At 38.2% G+C, this 17,852-nt stretch overlaps 1 protein-coding gene across 1 annotated transcript; it reads left to right on the forward strand.

Annotated features, from left to right (window-relative positions):
• The first annotated feature begins 2,309 nt into the window (after positions 1–2,309).
• On the forward strand, positions 2,310–4,253 carry LOC111379711. Its single transcript, XM_023003148.1, has 4 exons — positions 2,310–2,408; positions 2,739–2,921; positions 3,003–3,223; positions 3,293–4,253. The coding sequence occupies exons 1-4, from the start codon at positions 2,310–2,312 to the stop codon at positions 4,251–4,253; spliced, it is 1,464 nt and encodes a 487-aa protein (XP_022858916.1).
• Positions 4,254–17,852: the final 13,599 nt, after the last annotated feature.

Below are 17,852 nucleotides of genomic sequence, written 5' to 3' on the forward strand. Positions count from 1 at the left end.
ATCCTTTTCAGGACATTGCTGCTCCAGTTTTTTGCTTGTGTCCTGCCATGCCACCAAAATGTCAAATATTACTAACTAGAACTCCAAAATACCCCGTCTCCCCCATTAAAGATGCATATATAGATCAATAATGATGTTAAAGATCTTATTCAATTTAACCTACAAACAGTCGAGGACAAAGACAAATAATCTCATTTGCAACATAAGAGAACATGGACACAAATTCCGCAGGTCAGCCCAGACAAAAAGAAAAGGGATATGAATGCAAATAAAAAATTGATGTGAAACAACAAGTCATTGAACTCACACATTCTCAACTGCAATTGGTGAGAAACAAGACGAAGAACTTCCAATTCGTACTGAAGTCTCTCAGAATGATGCTTTAAAAAACTATAGGCATCTGAAATAGGTCGGTCCTTTAACATGAAATTTCATTGCCTCATTGTCTAGCACAAGGGGCACAACATTCAAAATTCATCCTGATTATAAGGACAATTCTAATCAGATATGAAAGAGCAAAAAGCAGAGATATATTCTGGTTAATTCTAGGGAGATTGGAAAAACAGTCTCTAATGTACGAACATATACAGAAATTATTCCACCAAATCTGCTTGTTGCCTCGTATAATTCATTAGCCAACAGATCCGTTCGGCTGGTCTTCAACTTATACCAAGCTCCGAACAGTACTAAAGAAGGAATACAATTGAGAAACTTAAACAAAATTATAACTTGGTCAGAATCTTATTTACTTTTAAAGCAATAAGTATACATGAAATAAAGCTTGAACCACAACCACTGCCCATAATTGAATGAGATACTCATGCACATTGATATATGAAACATAACATCTCACATCAAACGATTAAATTCCATAAAAACAACCCACAAAAAGAACAACACAAAAACTTTATGAATACCTCTACTGAACGCCAGAACTTCATGACAGCTTTTGCCAAGGAATGAGCAACTTTCTTTACCTTAGTACGTAAACTATCTTCTTTGTTAGGAAAATGTTGTAATTGGCAATCTGTGACCAAAAGGACTAATTTGTCGAGTTTGTAGAGTCAAGGACCAATTTGTCAATGTCTAAAAGTTCAGGGACTTGTGTTGCAATTTCGCAATAATTAATGTATAGGTCTAGGGTAAAGTTGGATGCTTTGAAGATGAAAACGGCTCAAGATTGGTGCTAGAGTTTCGCCCTGACCTCGCTCGAGCCTAAATAACAGAACCTACGTCGCTGGAGTTTCGCTACCACTTCGCTCGAGCGAGAGTGCGTTGCTAGAGTTTCGGCGACACTTAGCTCGAGCGACAGTGTCATCCGGCGTTTGGTAATTTTCCTTCCTTGCGAATTTTGAACACTCCATACTACCAAAAACGACCTAGTATATAAACAAAAATTTCGCTTCTCATTAACAACCTTTGGCAAAACACATAGCACAATATTTTCCTCTCTACCAAAGGATCAATTGCAAAACTCTTCACCATATGATTCATTGAAGGGAAAAAAAAACATCAAACACCTTTTCAAACAAAACACCTATCAAAAATCCTCACTACTTCCAGAAGATCAGTTGATTGAAGATCCGGGAAGGAGGTTGATTGAAGAACTGGATTTCTTGTTGATTCACGGGAAATAGAAGAAACACAAGGCTGGGATTTTGGCGCAGATCTGCAGAATCCAGGAGAGCTTTGGTTGATACAGTAAGGAGGTCAGAGTGTTGTTAGATACAGTCATGTCTGGCATACTGTAAGTTGGAGTCTTCTATAGTGAATCCCTGCTGGCTTGTGCCCGGAGTTTTTACCCAGTTGGATTTTCTCCGTCAACAATTTTTGTGTTATTTATTGCTTCTGTCAATTTCAATTCAACCGGCAATTCAACATAGGTAGTTAAATCAAGTGAATGAATCTGGACAACGTTTAATTTATGTGACTTGTTGCATAACTTAATTAAATTGTTAAATTCCGCATAGACACCTATTCACCCCCCTCTAGGTGTTGGTTGGGTCGAACTATAGCCTTTTCAAGTGGTATCAGAGCCAAATCTCGAGTCCTGACCCATAGTTGTCTAGATGAGTCAATCACTTTCTGTACCTCCGTACTTTGACGGAAGTAATTATGCTTACTGGAAGGTTAGAATGCGTGCGTTTCTTAAGTCCTTAGATGAGCACGTTTGGTTGAGTGTGCAAAATGGCTGGAAACCTCCCTCCACTATCGTATCAGGAACTGTTAACCTTACTGATATATCACTGTAGACTAAGGATGAGATAGCTGAGTGTAATTAGAATAGCAAGGGACTTCATGCCTTGTTTATGGCCGTGTCTCCCGAAGATTTTTGGAGAGTGTCAATGTGGGAAATTGCTAAAGAGGTGTGGGATATTCTTGAAACTACACATGAGGGAACTAAAATGGTAAAGAACTCGAAATTACAAATGCTAGCTTCTAGGTTTGAAGAAGTGAGGATGAAAGATGACGAAACCTTTGATGAATTTTATGCAAAATTGAATGATATTGTTAATTCTAGTTTCAATTTAGGCGAGAAAATTCCCGAGTCTAAAATTATTAGAAAAGTACTTAGGTCCTTGCCCGAGAGATTTAGGCCTAAAGTTACTGCCATTGGGGAAAGTAAGGATCTAGATGAAGTTAAAATTGAAGAACTTGTAGGATCCTTGCAAACTTATGAACTCACTATCACACAACCTAAGAAAGGAAAGTTCATTGCTTTAAAATCCATCAAAGAGGATGAATCTTCCGATACTGAGTCTCTGAGGGACGATGAAATTGCTTACTTTGTGAAGAAATTTCAAAAGGCTCTCAAGAATAGGAGAAAGCCTCAGGATAGAAAAAGTGGAGTCCCTAGCAGATTCTCAAAAGAAAAAACTGAAAGGTTTAACAATAAAAGTTCTAGTGATAAACCACGTTTGGTTAGGTGCCATGAATGTCAAGGTATAGGTCACTATAGGAATGAGTGCCCTAGTTATAAGAAGAATCAAAGAAAATGGCAGGGTAAGGCCTTAGCCGTTTCATTTACTGATAACGAGTCTGAGACCAGTGATAGGCAGGAGTCATCTAGTAGTGAAGATAAAGGGAACTATATGGCATTTGTGTCGACTATTAAGAGTGAATCTGATAAGGAGAGTGACAAGGTTGAAGAAGAACTTTACAACAATAATTCTAGTAATGAGGATGAGGATGACATAAACATACATGAGGCCTACCAACTCTTGTTCAAGGAGAGTCTTAAAATCAAAAAGATCAATAAAGCCCTACTCAAAAAGGTTGATGAACTTGAAAGAGAAAAAGAGAAACATGCTAGTAATCTCCAGAATTCACTTAAGAGTGCCAGTGAGTTAAAATGTGTCAATGAGAAGTTGGAAGACAAGGTTAAGACATTAACTAGTGAATTGGAAAAATCTAATGCTCATCTTCAGACTTTCATAAGTGGAACTAAGAAATTGGATGATATTTTAGGAATGAATAAGCCTACGGGAGATAGGAAAGGTCTAGGATTTGTTGAGGGTAATACACATGGTGCTGGTCCATCTAAAACTGTATTCATTTCTGCCTCTAGGAAGTCTAACGCTGTCAACAGTCCAAATAAGGATAAGAATGTTTCGAGGGAACAAAGTCATCAATCATGTAGAAATTTTATGCCCAAACACCCACAGACATGTACCTTTGAGCCTAGCTTCATTCCCACCTATCACCACTGTGGAGCTCTAGGACACACTAGGCCTAGATGTTATAAGTTAGGCAATGAGCGTAGAAATCAGAATATTCCAAGTCAGGTCAGTTTTCTGACTAATCAAGTTAGTCATTTGACTGAGATGCTTACTAGGCTGACTAGGATTACCACGTCATCTAAGAAAGTTTGGGTTAAAAAGGAGGATCTAGCTGGACTTTCAGGTCAGGTAAATTGCTATGGTGCTCATGTTGCATTAAAAGCCCAAGATTTCAATATGTGGTACCTTGATAGTGCTTGTTCTAGGCATATGTGTGGTAACAAGGCTTTATTCACTACTCTTGATGAATGCAATAGGGGTATGGTTACCTTTGAAGATGGGGGCTCTGCACCTATTTTTGGCAAAGGTACTATACAAATACATGGATTACCTGTGATCTCAAATGTGCTTTATGTGGAAGGTTTAAAGTCGAACTTGTTAAGTATTAGTCAGATTTGTGATGCTAGTTTTGAGGTTAGCTTTGTGGAAAAGAGATGTACCGTGTATGATTCATTCAGTGGGGGTGGTCCTTGAAGGGGTTAGAACGTCTGATAACTGTTATGGAGTCCTACCTAATTCTAACTATGTGTGTAGGAGTGCAAAAATTGATGTGAGTGAACTCTGGCATAAAAGATTGGGTCATTTAAACTGTAAGAGTCTAGTACAACTGGCTAAAAAGGAGTTGGTAGATGGTTTGCCTAAAATAGGTCCTAGTGAAAATGTTGTGTGTGGACCATGTCAACTGGGTAAACAAATTAAAGGAATCCATAAAAAGACTTCTAAAATTTTGACCAAAAGACCACTGGAATTGATACACATGGATTTAATGGGACCATCTAGGACTGAGAGTCTAGGAGGTAAGCGGTATATTCTGGTTGTGGTTGATGATTTCTCGAGGTTCACATGGGTAGAACTGCTTAGGGAAAAATCTGATGCATGTGACCTTATAAAATCTTTGTGTAAACGGCTTAGTAATGAACTCAATCACAAAGTGTCCAGAATGCGAAGTGATCATGGAAAAGAGTTTGAAAATTTCAATCTTGAGAGCTTCTGCATGGATGAAGGGATACTACATGAGTTCTCTTCCCCTATCACTCCTCAACAAAATGGGGTGGTTGAAAGGAAGAATCATGTTCTTCAGAACATGGCTAGAGCCATGCTTCATGACAAGGGGCTATCCTTACATTTTTGGGGAGAAGCTGTTAATACTGCATGCCACATAATCAATAGACTCTACTTTAGACCCAAAACCGATCAGACTCCATATGAGATTCTAAAGGGTAAAAAGCCTATTGTCAAATACTTTCGTGTGTTTGGGAGTAAGTGCTACATTTTGCATGATAGAGAGAACTTGAGTAAGTTTGAATCTAAGAGTGACGAAGGAATCTTCTTAGGGTATTCTAGAAATAGTCGAGCATTCTGAGTATATAACTCACGTACTCGTACTGTGATGGAGTCAGTCAATGTTGTGATAGATGATGGTGTGAGTGAAGGGGAGAATGTTGAAAATTATGATAGAAATGGTAATCTTATAAGGTCTAGTGATCCTGCTGAACCGCTTCTGCCTGAATCATCTCTTAAAATTCCTGAAACTCCTAAAAAGGAAACACATCCACAAGATCAAGACACAATCCCTAAGGAACCATCAACTAGGGTCAAGTCTAATCATCCTAAGGATAATATCATTGGGGATCTGGATAAAGGTATGAGGCTTCGTAAGAGAGTACTGAACAATCTAGCATATACTAGCTATGTTTCATAGGTAGAGCCTAAGAAAGTCGAAGAGGCCCTTAGTGATGAGTTTTGGGTAAATGCAATGCATGAGGAACTCAATCAATTTGCTAGAAACAATGTGTGGATCTTAGTACCCAGACCTGAGAATTGTAACGTTATTGGTACTAAGTGGATCTTTAAGAACAAGACAGATGACCAAGATACTATAACTAGGAATAAGGCCAGATTAGTTGCTCAGGGTTATACTCAAGTTGAGGGAATTGATTTTGATGAGACTTTTGCCCCTGTTGCACGACTTGAGTCTATTCGGATTCTGCTTGCTGTTGCCTGTACCTTAGGGTTCAAGCTACATCAAATGGACGTTAAGAGTACCTTCTTGAATGGACTTCTTCAAGAAGAAGTCTATGTGGAACAACCAAAAGGATTTGTTGATCCAAAGTTGATCCAAAGTTTCCCCACTATGTCTACAAACTCCACAAAGCACTCTATGGTCTGAAACAAGCTCCTAGAGGTTGGTATGAGAGACGTACGTCATATCTTGAGGAACATGGTTTCTCTCGAGGTGGTGCTGATAGGACCTTATTTATTAGACACATTGAAGAAACTATCACTATCGCTCAAATTTATGTCGATGACATCATTTTTGGTTCTCCTATTGAGTCTCTAGCAAATGAGTTTGCCGAGTGTTTGAAGCAAGAATTTGAGATGAGTATGGTTGGTGAGTTGAGTTATTTCCTTGGACTTCAGGTGAAATAGATTGAGGATGGCTTGTTTATTTCACGGTCTAAGTATGCAAAGGATCTAGTTAAGTGGTTTGGGTTAGATAGTAAGAAGCATACTAGGACACCTATGAGTACTAGCTTGAAGTTAGGTCGTGATCTTTCAGGTAAGAGTATAGATCCTTCCCTATATCGAAGCATGATAGGTAGTCTTCTCTATCTCACAGCTACTAGACTTGACATTGCTTTTAGTGTTGGAGTGTGTGCTCAATTTTAGGCAGATCCCAAAGAATCACACTTAAGCTCTGTTAAACGCATCATTAGATATGTGAGTGGTACTGTTGATCTAGGGATTTTCTATTCTAGAAATTCTAATCTTGATTTGGCTGGCTACTCCGACGCCGATTGGGCGGGGAATGCAGATGATAGAAAAAGTACTTTTGGGGGCTGTTAGCAATCTAGTAGCCTAGTTAAGTAAGAAACAAAATTCCATATCCCTATCCACGGCAGAGGCCGAATACATAGCAGTTGGAAGTTGCTGCACTCAGCTTCTCTGGATGAAGCAGATGCTGAGTGATTATGGGATTAATCAAGGGACCATGACCGTTTTCTGTGATAATACCAGTGCTATAAATATTTCTAAGAATCCCATTCAACATTCTCGAACAAAACATATTGACATACGACATCATTTTATTCGTGAACTTGTTGAAACACAAGTTGTCTCCTTAGATCATGTTTCTACTGACAACCAATTAGCCGATCTACTTACGAAACCACTAGATGGGATGAGGTTTGAGTCGCTTCGGACGGCTGTTGGTATTTTTTTGCCTATTTGATCATGAATTCATGCATATTTATGCATTTATCATATTTGCACTTATTCATTTCATATCTTGTATGTGATAAATGTGTGTGTGGTGCATTTTGTTTGTTAGTTTTTTTTTTGTTTTTATTTTGAGTATTAAGTTTGCATTTGAAATTTAAAATTAAAAAAAAAATTAAAAAATAAATAAAATAAATAAATAAATTTTTTGTGTGCATCGTGTATGACGTTATGATGTTTGCATTCAGGATCAAACTCTATTTTTCATCATGTGTACGAGTCTGAGGTTTCATCGTAATTCTCACTTTCTGTGGAGTTCTTAGTATACGGCTCGTCATGAATTTTCGCATAGCACACACTGTAGTCCTGTAGGTGGGTCTTGACCGCATGGGTGAGACTTGGGATGGTATTCTTCTGTGATTGGGGTTGTTTGTCCATTTGACTTGATCTGTGACGAGTGTAACCTAATCAATATTGTCTTTCCCCATTTTCTACATTATTCTTTGAACTCATTTCTGTCTTCGGAGCCTATTTGACTCGAACAATTAAGCTTTAGGGGTTTCTAACCTGGTGCCCTATAGTCGTCTGGCTTAGGAGTCACCGGCCCAAAGTTCGTTACATGGGTCATTTCTGTCGCCTAATGAAGATAGGATTGCACCTAAGTTCTTATGTTATATATATATATATATATAATAAAAAAATGGCATACAGTTAGGAGGCATAAAATTGTGACAATTATACTGTTTGATATAGGTCCTCATGGAATTGGATTTAACTGGCACTTGGTCAATATACACTCTTTTACAGTTATTTTTAACGTGTCCTTTCTCACTAATTTAAGGTTTTGAGTCTAACTTGCACGGACTACGTGGCACATTTCACGCTGATGTTTTGTATAAAATTTACTTCATGGGATTTTGAACTATGTGTGGACTTAAGATTTGTCTACATGCTCTGAATGTCGGGTTTGTGAGTTTGTGCATATTATTCGTATCGTCTACATATTTGGGTACATGCTTTATCATCGATTTTTTAGTTTGTCTTTACAAAAACAAAAAATAATAATAATACATACAACTGAAAATAAAAATAAAAGTTTTTGGACCTATTTTCGTTAGTTTCCAAAATTGTGCTACTTTTCATAAATTTCAAATGTTTGGTGCTATGTTTGACATTTCATTTTCGCTCGAGTCTCGCCTGGACTTCGCTCGAGCGACAAAAGCAGAAAGGATGTCGCTCGAGTTTTGCCCCGGTCTCGCTCGAGCGACATATATATTTAAAATATGGCTGTTTCAATTTTTCGCACATTTCATCATTTGTTTTCCTCCTCCTTCAATTCTTTTCTTCTTCCATCGAAATTATTCACTCCTAATTCATTTTTGGCCTCAATTCGACATCTTTAACACAATCTTGGGTCTGAAACACTGACTTCTTGGCAAAATCTTTAGGTAATTCCCAACTTTCTTTGCTTTCAATTTTTTTTGGTTTGTTTGATTTCTTTTCTTGATCATTGTGTTGATTTGTGTTATTTGGCATTACATCTTGCTTGTACACATGTTTTTGCATCAAGTATTGCTTTCCATTTCCCAAATTATAGTGCATTCCTATGGTTTTCTTCACATTTTTTAAGTTTTTGGTCCATGTTCATCAATGTAGTTCTTGCACCTCGTTGATTCGTTTGATGTGTGGTTTGTTTGATTGTGAAGTCTATAGCATGTAGTTTTTATGGATGTGTTTGGATTTGTGATTGGGTCTCGTATGTGCTTGGAATTTGGTGCCAAAGTCACGTACGCCACGTGTTCGATAAAAGTTCACTTTTATGCTTATTTGGTTTCTTTTGATTTTTTTATTTCCTTCTTTTCCTTCGTTTCTTTCCTACTTGTTTGAGTGTCGTTGCATGCCGTGTGTGTTTTCATTCATGTTTATGTGATTGGATCATATGTGTTTCCGTGTGTGCATCTTCTCATATCATGTTGCATCGTGATGCGTGCATTTCACATTATGCTTATTCTTTTCATCTCTGCATGTGCCAGATGGCTCGTAAGTGCTCTCGTACCTCTGCACAGCCCGCTAGTGGATCGACATCTTATAGTAGATCCTGATTTATTTCTGCTACAGCTCAGGAGGTCTTCACGTCTCAATTCTCTTTACGCCCCGTTCTCATGGAGTGTGAGGTAATTCTATCTGACCTTCCTGTTGACGTCGCCGCTATTTTTGTTTCCCGGGGTTGGGAGCCCCTTCTTGTTGGTCTTACACCACTGCCTCCACTCTTCGTTCAAGAGTTTTATGCTAATATTCATGAGGTGGATGGGTCGTCGTTTAGGAGTTTTCTTACAGGTCATTTTTTTCGAGTTACTCCGTCTGTAGTAGCTCTTGCGTTAGGTATACCTCAGATTCCTCATCCGACATATCCCTATCTTCTCCCTGCTTCTCTTCCGGCCGATGCCCTTGTTCGATTGACTCTTTTGAACACCCCGTCTACTGGGGGGCCTACGGCTATGGCCATGGGTTCATTACCCAATGATCAACAGGTTTTGTTGTGCATCGTGTGCAAAAAACCTGTGGCCTGTTGCCCATACTTCTTCTTTATCGATGGTACGGGCTCATTTTCTATATTCCATACTTTATAGGGACTATCGACCTTCCTACTTTTGTGTGCCAGCAGATTCTAACTTCTTTTCGTACTCCTAGTGGTCATTTAGGGTTACCTTATGCCTGTTTGATTCATCAGGTTGTCCTTTCTCTTGGTGCATCTTTCCCTGAGGGGTCTTCTACTCGTATAGGTCGCCCGATAGGACAGCAAACCATTCACCAGAGTCGATCCCATGTCCCGTCCTCTTCGGCTCATGCTGCCGCTTAGGCTGAGCCCGTTGATGTTTTTGATTTTTCGGAGCCCTTTGATCCTATTATTGATATTCTTACTAGGGGTTCCCGTGTCTTTCTTTTGCCTCGTTCGAATTTTTCTTCAGCTGTTTCGTTTCTAGCTACCTTTGCTTTGACATCTACTTCTGCTCCAGGGGTGGCTTCCTTGCCTGTTGACCCTATGGTGACGCTTATGGGTCAGATGTCTACTTTGGTCGCCGCAGCAGGCTCGTATGATGGCAGAGATCACGTAGTTACGTGCTGTTTCGGAGCATCAGTCTGCTGAGCTTTCTTCATTTCAGCGTGCTCTATCAGTGTGTCAGCGTCAGTTGCGTTGGATTCATGATCGATTGGATGAGAGCTCGAGTGACAAGACTAGTGATGAGTCACCGAGTGCGGGTGGTGCTGCTTCTTAGTTTTAGTTTTAGTTTTTGATCCTTTGTCATTTGTGACAAAAAGGGGGAGTAGATAGTTTAATCTCAATTTAACTGTGATATATTGGATTAACTGTGATATAACTGTGGTTTGATATCTATTTAATGACTAGATTAAGTTTTGATATTTTAGCAATATTGATGTATGTTTTTGGTGTTTTTTTGACTTACATTACTATTGCTTCTTAATCTGGTTAATTACATATGCACTATTCCTTGTTTTATCTACTGTTTCCATTTCACGTGCATTTACACTTGGTATTGAGTTTCTATATTTCAGGAAACAGGTTCGACAGGAGATAGTTGCTTTGGTTGAATGAATAGGTCGTTAGGAGTTACATTTTTTTTGTGTCCTTGACCGTCTTGTGTAATTTTGTCATAGAATACCAAAGGGGGAGTTTGTTAGGAAAATGTTGTAATTGCCAATCTGTGACCAAAAGGACTAATTTGTCGAGTTTGTAAAGTCAAGGACCAATTTGTCAATGTCCAAAAGTTTAGGGACTTGTGTTGCAATTTGGAAATAATTAATGTATAGGTCTAGGGTAAAGTTGGATGCTTTGAAGATGAAAATGGCGCAAGATTGGTGCTAGAGGTTTGCTCTGACCTCGTTCGAGCCTAAATAACAGAACCTGCGTCGCTGGAGTTTCGCCACCACTTCGCTCGAGTGAGAGTGCGTCGCTAGAGTTTCGCTGGTACTTCGCTCGAGCGACAGTGTCATCGAATGTTTGGTAATTTTCCTTCCTCACGAATTTTAAACGCTCCATACTACCAAAAACGACCTACTATATAAACAAAAATTTCGCTTTTCATTAACAACCTTTGGCAAAACACATAGCACAATATGTTCCTCTCTACCAAAGGATCAATTGCAAAACTCTTCACCATATGATTCATTGAAGAAAAAAAAATATCAAACACCTTTTCAAACAAAAAACCTATCAAAAATCCTCACTACTTCCAGAAGATCAGTTGATTGAAGATCCGGGAAGGAGGTTGATTGAAGAACTGGAGTTCTTGTTGATTCACGGGAAATAGAAGAAATACAAGGCCAGGATTTTGGCGCAGATCTGTAGAATCCAGGAGAGCTTTGGTTGATACAGTAAGGAGGTCAGAGTGTTGTTAGATACAGTCATGTTTGGCGTACTGTAAGTTGGAGTCTTCTATAGTGAATCCCTACTGACTTGTGCCCGAAGTTTTTACCCAGTTGGGTTTTCTCCGTCAACAATTTTTGTGTCATTTATTGCTTTCTGTCAATTTCAATTCAACCGGCAATTCAACATAGGTAGTCAAATAATGTGAATGAATCTGGACAACGTTTAATTTATGTGACTTGTTGTATAACTTAATTAAATTGTTAAATTCCGCATAGACACCTATTCACCCCCCTCTAGGTATTGGTTGGGTCGAACTATAGCCTTTTCACATTAGATAAATAGAAAATGGTCTGAATTTAGAGCTGCTTGTCATTCCAACCTAGTTCCAACAATGCATTCCTCGAGCTGAGGAAGCGGGAGCAGTAGATAGGGATGATAGGATTTGAACCCATGACATTTTGTACCCAAAACAAACGCACTACCAAGTTGCGCCACAGCCCTTCAAGAACCTTACCAGGACTTGACACGTGGATGTATAGATATATAAAAACTGTGTGGATAGAAATTTAAAATGAATCGGATAGATATATAAAATTGGTGTGGACGTATAGTGTTTAAATGAATAAACGAATTTAATAAGAACGATATTGGAATTAATGTGAATGTGAATACTATATATTTTTCTCAAATTTTAAAGTTTCAATAGGGACAGATATAGAATGAATACATATATAACTTTTGTGGATGTAAATAGTGCCACCCTTTTATTATTCTTCGTACCCTCTTTTAAAAAATTATTCTTTTATTCAAAAACTGCAGGAGCCTCCTTGAGAGGATGTAAGTTAAAGTATAGTACTCGAAAAACTATGATACATGTCCATATTCTAAATATTTTGGCATTTTTTTTATAATTTTATGATCGCTTTGTATTTCTTAAAATTCACGTCAGTTATTATGGAGCGAATCATACAATTGCCAATAAATAAACGAAAATCAAAATTGTTTAAGTTATCGAAAAGCTTTGCTCGAGACCCGTGCCGCCTCTTATATGCTTTTCTCGGGAGGCCAAAAGTAGCTAATGTTAGAATGAAATAAACTTGTATGTATATTCATCTATATTATTACAATATTGGTGCATATATATAGATAAAACTAGGCTATACAGGGACTGCAAACATTGAGGCTACAATTGTGGATTCGACGTTGAGCTATAATCAAGGGATTGCATTGCATGATTCTTGCATGTGATCCTCCCTTCAATGACAACTCACGCCAACACTCCCCCTGAAGTTGGTACGTATATGTCAATGAGTCCCAACTTGTCTAGTGAGTTGTAAAATATTTTACTGCATACTACCTTCGTAAGAATATCTGCTAGTTGGTCTTCAGACTTCACAAAAGGAAACTAGATGATCTTTGTATCGAGGTTTTGTTTGATGAAATGTCGATCTACTTCCACATGGTTCGTCCGATCATGCTGTATGGGGTTATGGGAGATATTAATTGCTGCCTTATTGTCACAAAACAAATTCATTGTAGAGTTAGGAGCAAAGCCAATCTTCGTTAACAATCTTCTAAGCCACAGTAATTCACATAGCCCTTTAGCCATTCCACGAAATTCAGCTTCAACACTAGATAGTGCAACTACCTTCTGTTTCTTGCTTCTCCAAGTAACCAAGTTTCCTCCAACAAAGGTGAAGTAGCCTGAAGTGGATTTCCTATCCATGATGTTCCCTGCCCAATCTGCATCTGTATATCCTTCTATCCTTAGGTGGTCATTTTTTGAAAACATGAGCCCCTTTCCAGGGGAGGACTTCAGATATCTTAAAATCTGTATGACAGCACTCATATGATCTTCACTCGGACAGTGCATAAATGGGCTTACAACACTTATTGCATACGCAATGTCAGGCCGCGTGTGAGATAAATAAATAAGCTTTCCTACCAATCGTTGGTACCTCCCTTTGTCTGTCAGTACTTGGTTGGGATATTCCCCAAGTTTGTGGTTTGAAATTATTGGAGTATCTACAGGCTTACAATCTACCAATTCAACCTCTGTTAAAAGGTCTAGAATATATTTTCTCTGTAATAGGAAAATACCTTGCTTTGATCTAGCAACTTCAATTCCCAGAAAGTATTTGAGTCCTCCTAGGTTCTTCATTTCAAACTCAGATGCCAACTGCTCTTGAAGTTTCGCTATTTCTTCTGAATCGTCTCCTGTTATGATCATATCATCTACATAGACTATCAAAGCAATCACTTTACCCTGCCTATGTTTCAAGAATAGGGTGTGATCAGAGTTACTTTGCTGGAACCCATACTTTCTCATTGCCGTACTGAATCTCCCAAACCAAGCTCGAGGTGATTGTTTCAGGCCGTATAGAGTTCTTTGCAATTTGCAAACAACATTACCTTCCGTGTTGGCCATATATCCTGGGGGAATATCCATATAAATTTCTTATTCTAAATCACCATGCAGAAAAGGGTTCTTCACAGCGAACTGGTGTAAAGGCCAATCAAGGTTTGTTGCAAGCGACAACAATACTCTAACCGTGTTTAGTTTTGCTATGGGTGAGAAGGTCTCCTGATAGTCAACTCTGTATGTCTGTGTAAATCCCTTTGCTACAAGTCTCACCTTGTACCACTCAATTGTTCCATCTGCCTTGTATTTAATTGAAAACACCCACTTGCACCCTACTGTCTTCTGCTTTTTAGGTAGAGCGACAATGATCCATGTCTTATTTTTCAATAGTGCCTCCATCTCCTCCTTCATAGCCTGGACCCATTTAGGATCTTTCATCGCTTCTTCAACACTTGTAGGAATTTTCCATGAGGATAGTTCATTTGCGAAAGCCTTGAGGGGCTCAGGGAGCCTCTTCGTAGATACATAATTGGTAATTGGATACTTCGATCTCTGGCCTTCAATGTCAGGAGAGTATCTGTCTGGAGGCTTACCTCGGTTATGCCTGTATGGTAATTCATAGCCCACAAGAGTATCATTAGCTAATAGAGGTGTACTTGGAGAGTCTAGGGAACTTACCTCAGGAGTATTCTCAGGAGATGGGTTTGTAGATACTGTGGGGCAAGAAGGAGGTACTGCTTCTACTTCACAGGTCTGCTGTTTCTTACTAGTTTCATCATTGGTCTCCTCAAATCCTGATGGTAGAATACCAATCTCTATATCAGGTATAGAGATAGTAGGCTCATTAAATCCTGGCCAATCAAACCTCAACCAATTCAACTCTTCACTCATAGGCTCCCCCTGAAAAGGAGAAGTGGATGTGACAAAAGAGAAAAATTTCTCTGATTCCAAGAAAGTGACGTCCATCGTCACATAGGTGCGATGAGTAGTCGGATCATAGCACCGGTATCCTTTTTGATGTGGACCATATCCCAAAAATAGACATCGAACAGCACAAGGATCAAGTTTGGTGTGTTGATTCTTGTATAAGTGAAAAAAAATGACGCAACCAAACACTCGTAGCGAAAGCATTAAAGTTGTAGGTAGAGAAATGGTAGTGGATAGAGCCTGGAGAGGAGTCTGAAGCTCAAATGCCTTAGAAGGCATTTGGTTAATAAGGTGAACCGCCGTAGTGACAGCATCGGTCCAAAACTGAATAGGTACTCCACCTCCAAGGAGAAGCGTGCGAGCAGTCTCCAAAATATGCCAATTTTTCCTTTCGGCAATGCCATTTTGCTGTGGTGTTTAAGGGCACGAGATTTCATGAAGCAAGCCATGGTGGGTAAAATAATTGCGAAATTCTCGATTTACATACTCGCCACTATTATTAGAACGAAATATGCGAATAGTAGTAGAGAACTGGGTTTTAACCATCTCATGAAATGAGCGAAAAATAGAAAAAACTTCATCTTTATTTTTCATCAGATATAACCATGTCATCGGAGTGCAATCATCTACAAAAATCACAAACCATCGAACACCGGATATAGTAGATTTGAGAGATTGTCCCCACACATCAGAATGAATCAACTCAAAAGGTATCCGACTCTTATTCAAACTCAAGGGATAAGTAGCACGATGACTCTTAGCTAAGATGCAGGTCTCGCATTTAAAATCCAAATTTGACAAACTCGAAAATAAAGTAGGAAAAACATGTTTTAGATAACTAAATGGAGGATTTCCAAACCGACGATGCCACAGCCAAATGTTCGCCTTGTTTTGATCACTACTAGTGCTTGCATGATTAGCTCGACCGATGCCAAAATCTTTCATATAGTATAGCCCCCATTTTTTAGTACCATGCCCAATTATCTCCTTGGTGAGAATATCCTGAATAAGACAAAATGTAGGATAAATTAGAACAGCACAATTTAACTCCTTCGTGATTTGGCTCACTGACAATAATTTATGTGACAATGATGGCACTAGAAGAGTATTAGTCAAGGAAAGGGCGGGTGATATTCTCACTGTACCAGCCCCTTTTACTAGAGATATGTCTCCATTAGCATTAGCAATGCTAGTATGCCGAGGAGAAGATCGTTCCGAAAAATTGCCGGCATCATATGTCATGTGGTCTATTGCTCCTGAATCAAGAATCCAACTGGTATAAGATTCAGTGTAATTGGTCCCAAGAAAAGCCATACTATCGAGCTTGGATATCACTGGAACCATTTTATTAATAGATTTCTTGGTCATTTTCCAATAAATGTCCCAAAAGAATAGGCAGAGGCAATAATGCAGTAAGAAGAAAGACCACAGAAATAATTCAAGCCAAAAAAATGACTCAAGTTCTCATGGCCCAAAACCAGCCCAATAAATCAGGACAATAAAGTGATTGTTGACAGACACGTGGGAAAAGTCTCAAATAAGTGGGCTTGAAGATGTAAACCTTGTCTCTCCACTATCTTCTCCAATTCAGTCAATTCAGCAAAAAAAGGCAAGAAATTTGGAGAAACAAGAAATAGTGGAGGCTCTGACTATCCATAAAGATCTCTGAAAGTTCAGAGAACCAAAATATGAAAGAGGAGAAATTTTATTGCAAAGAATCAAGGACGAATTTTGATGTTGTTGCCGCCATTTTCTGAAGACAAGAACTTAACCTTTGCCTGGAATAACACTTTCCAAAATTATGCTAAAATAGAAGAAATCAGAGATCTGCTTTCATTTGAGCAAAACGCAAAAAAGGAGGATGAATTAATCTCAGAAACGAAAAAGCAGCAGGAAGAAATCCCTGCTATGATACTATGTTAGAATGAAATAAACTTGTACGTATATTGATATGATCCAGGAGTCAAGTCCGACGAAGGCGAGACGAGATCCGTTGATAGTCGATGACGGGTAAATGACGCGATCAAGGGCAAAGCAAGTGAAACAAGCAATGGGATTGCTCGTTCAAGAAACCATTGATGGAACCATGTTCGGGACTCAAAATGGAGTAACTTTCATGTTCGGGTTGAAGGCCGAATCTGTAATACCTTAATCTAGTTTTTAAAAAAAAAAAAAGGAAAAAGGAAAAGTCAACAGTGTCAAGCAAAAGAAAAAATAAAAAAATATAAAGATATAATGGAACAGATTGTGGTGGATATATATAAAATATATATATCCACCAAACTCAAACTAATCCATTACCCAACAAAAAACAAATCCATTTCATTTACTTGGAGAGAAGCAGAGAACGAAAATGGAGAGAAAGAAAGAGAAAAAGAGGAAGAGAAGAAAGAAAAGAGAAAGGAAAAAAAAAAGGGAAGAAGAAAAAAAAATAGAAATTTTTTTTCAATGTGTTAGGAATTAAGTGGTCTACATTATTAGGTTTGAATTCCTCAATTTTGAAATGTAAGTAAAAAGTTACTTATTGTTAAGTTATGTTTGATTTTATAGTTGTTATATTGTTAGACTAAATTCAATTTTATTGAAGGGGTTAAGAATACTAAAATATGAAATTGAGTAAGATGAAAGAAAAACTAATTTTAGTTATTAAAGAGACTGTAGAAATCGCCCAAACGTGAAATGATTAAGTTTGGGTATCGTCTATTTAATTATTGAAATTATTTAAAATAATTAATTGTTTATTTAAAAATTATATTATACTTCAGGCGGTGATACGGATATCGAGACAGCGTACCAATCGAATTGATTTTGGCGTACATAGTTCTGTGAGTGAAAAAATATAAATATTTTTAAAGTATTTATAAATTAAGTTTTTTGTTAAAGTATGTGCAATTATATGCAATTATGTGTTCGAATTACATGATTTTTATAGAAATATCTTTTATTATGATACATATGGGATTTCAAAGATTGTATACGTTACACTGTGAATTGGAATATGAGATATGATTTTGAGATCGACCAGAAAAGTACCCGTGATTATATATTTCTTCTAGTTCACTGAGGGGCCTTGGCCGTGTTCTATACTACACTAAGGGGTCATGGACCGAGGATGAAGGGGTCTCGACCGTGTATATATAGTTCATTGAGGGGCATTGGCCGTGTTCTAGAATTA

Source organism: Olea europaea, unplaced genomic scaffold, assembly GCF_002742605.1.
Source record: "Olea europaea var. sylvestris unplaced genomic scaffold, O_europaea_v1 scaffold2027, whole genome shotgun sequence".
Classification (NCBI taxonomy): Eukaryota; Viridiplantae; Streptophyta; class Magnoliopsida; order Lamiales; family Oleaceae; genus Olea; species Olea europaea.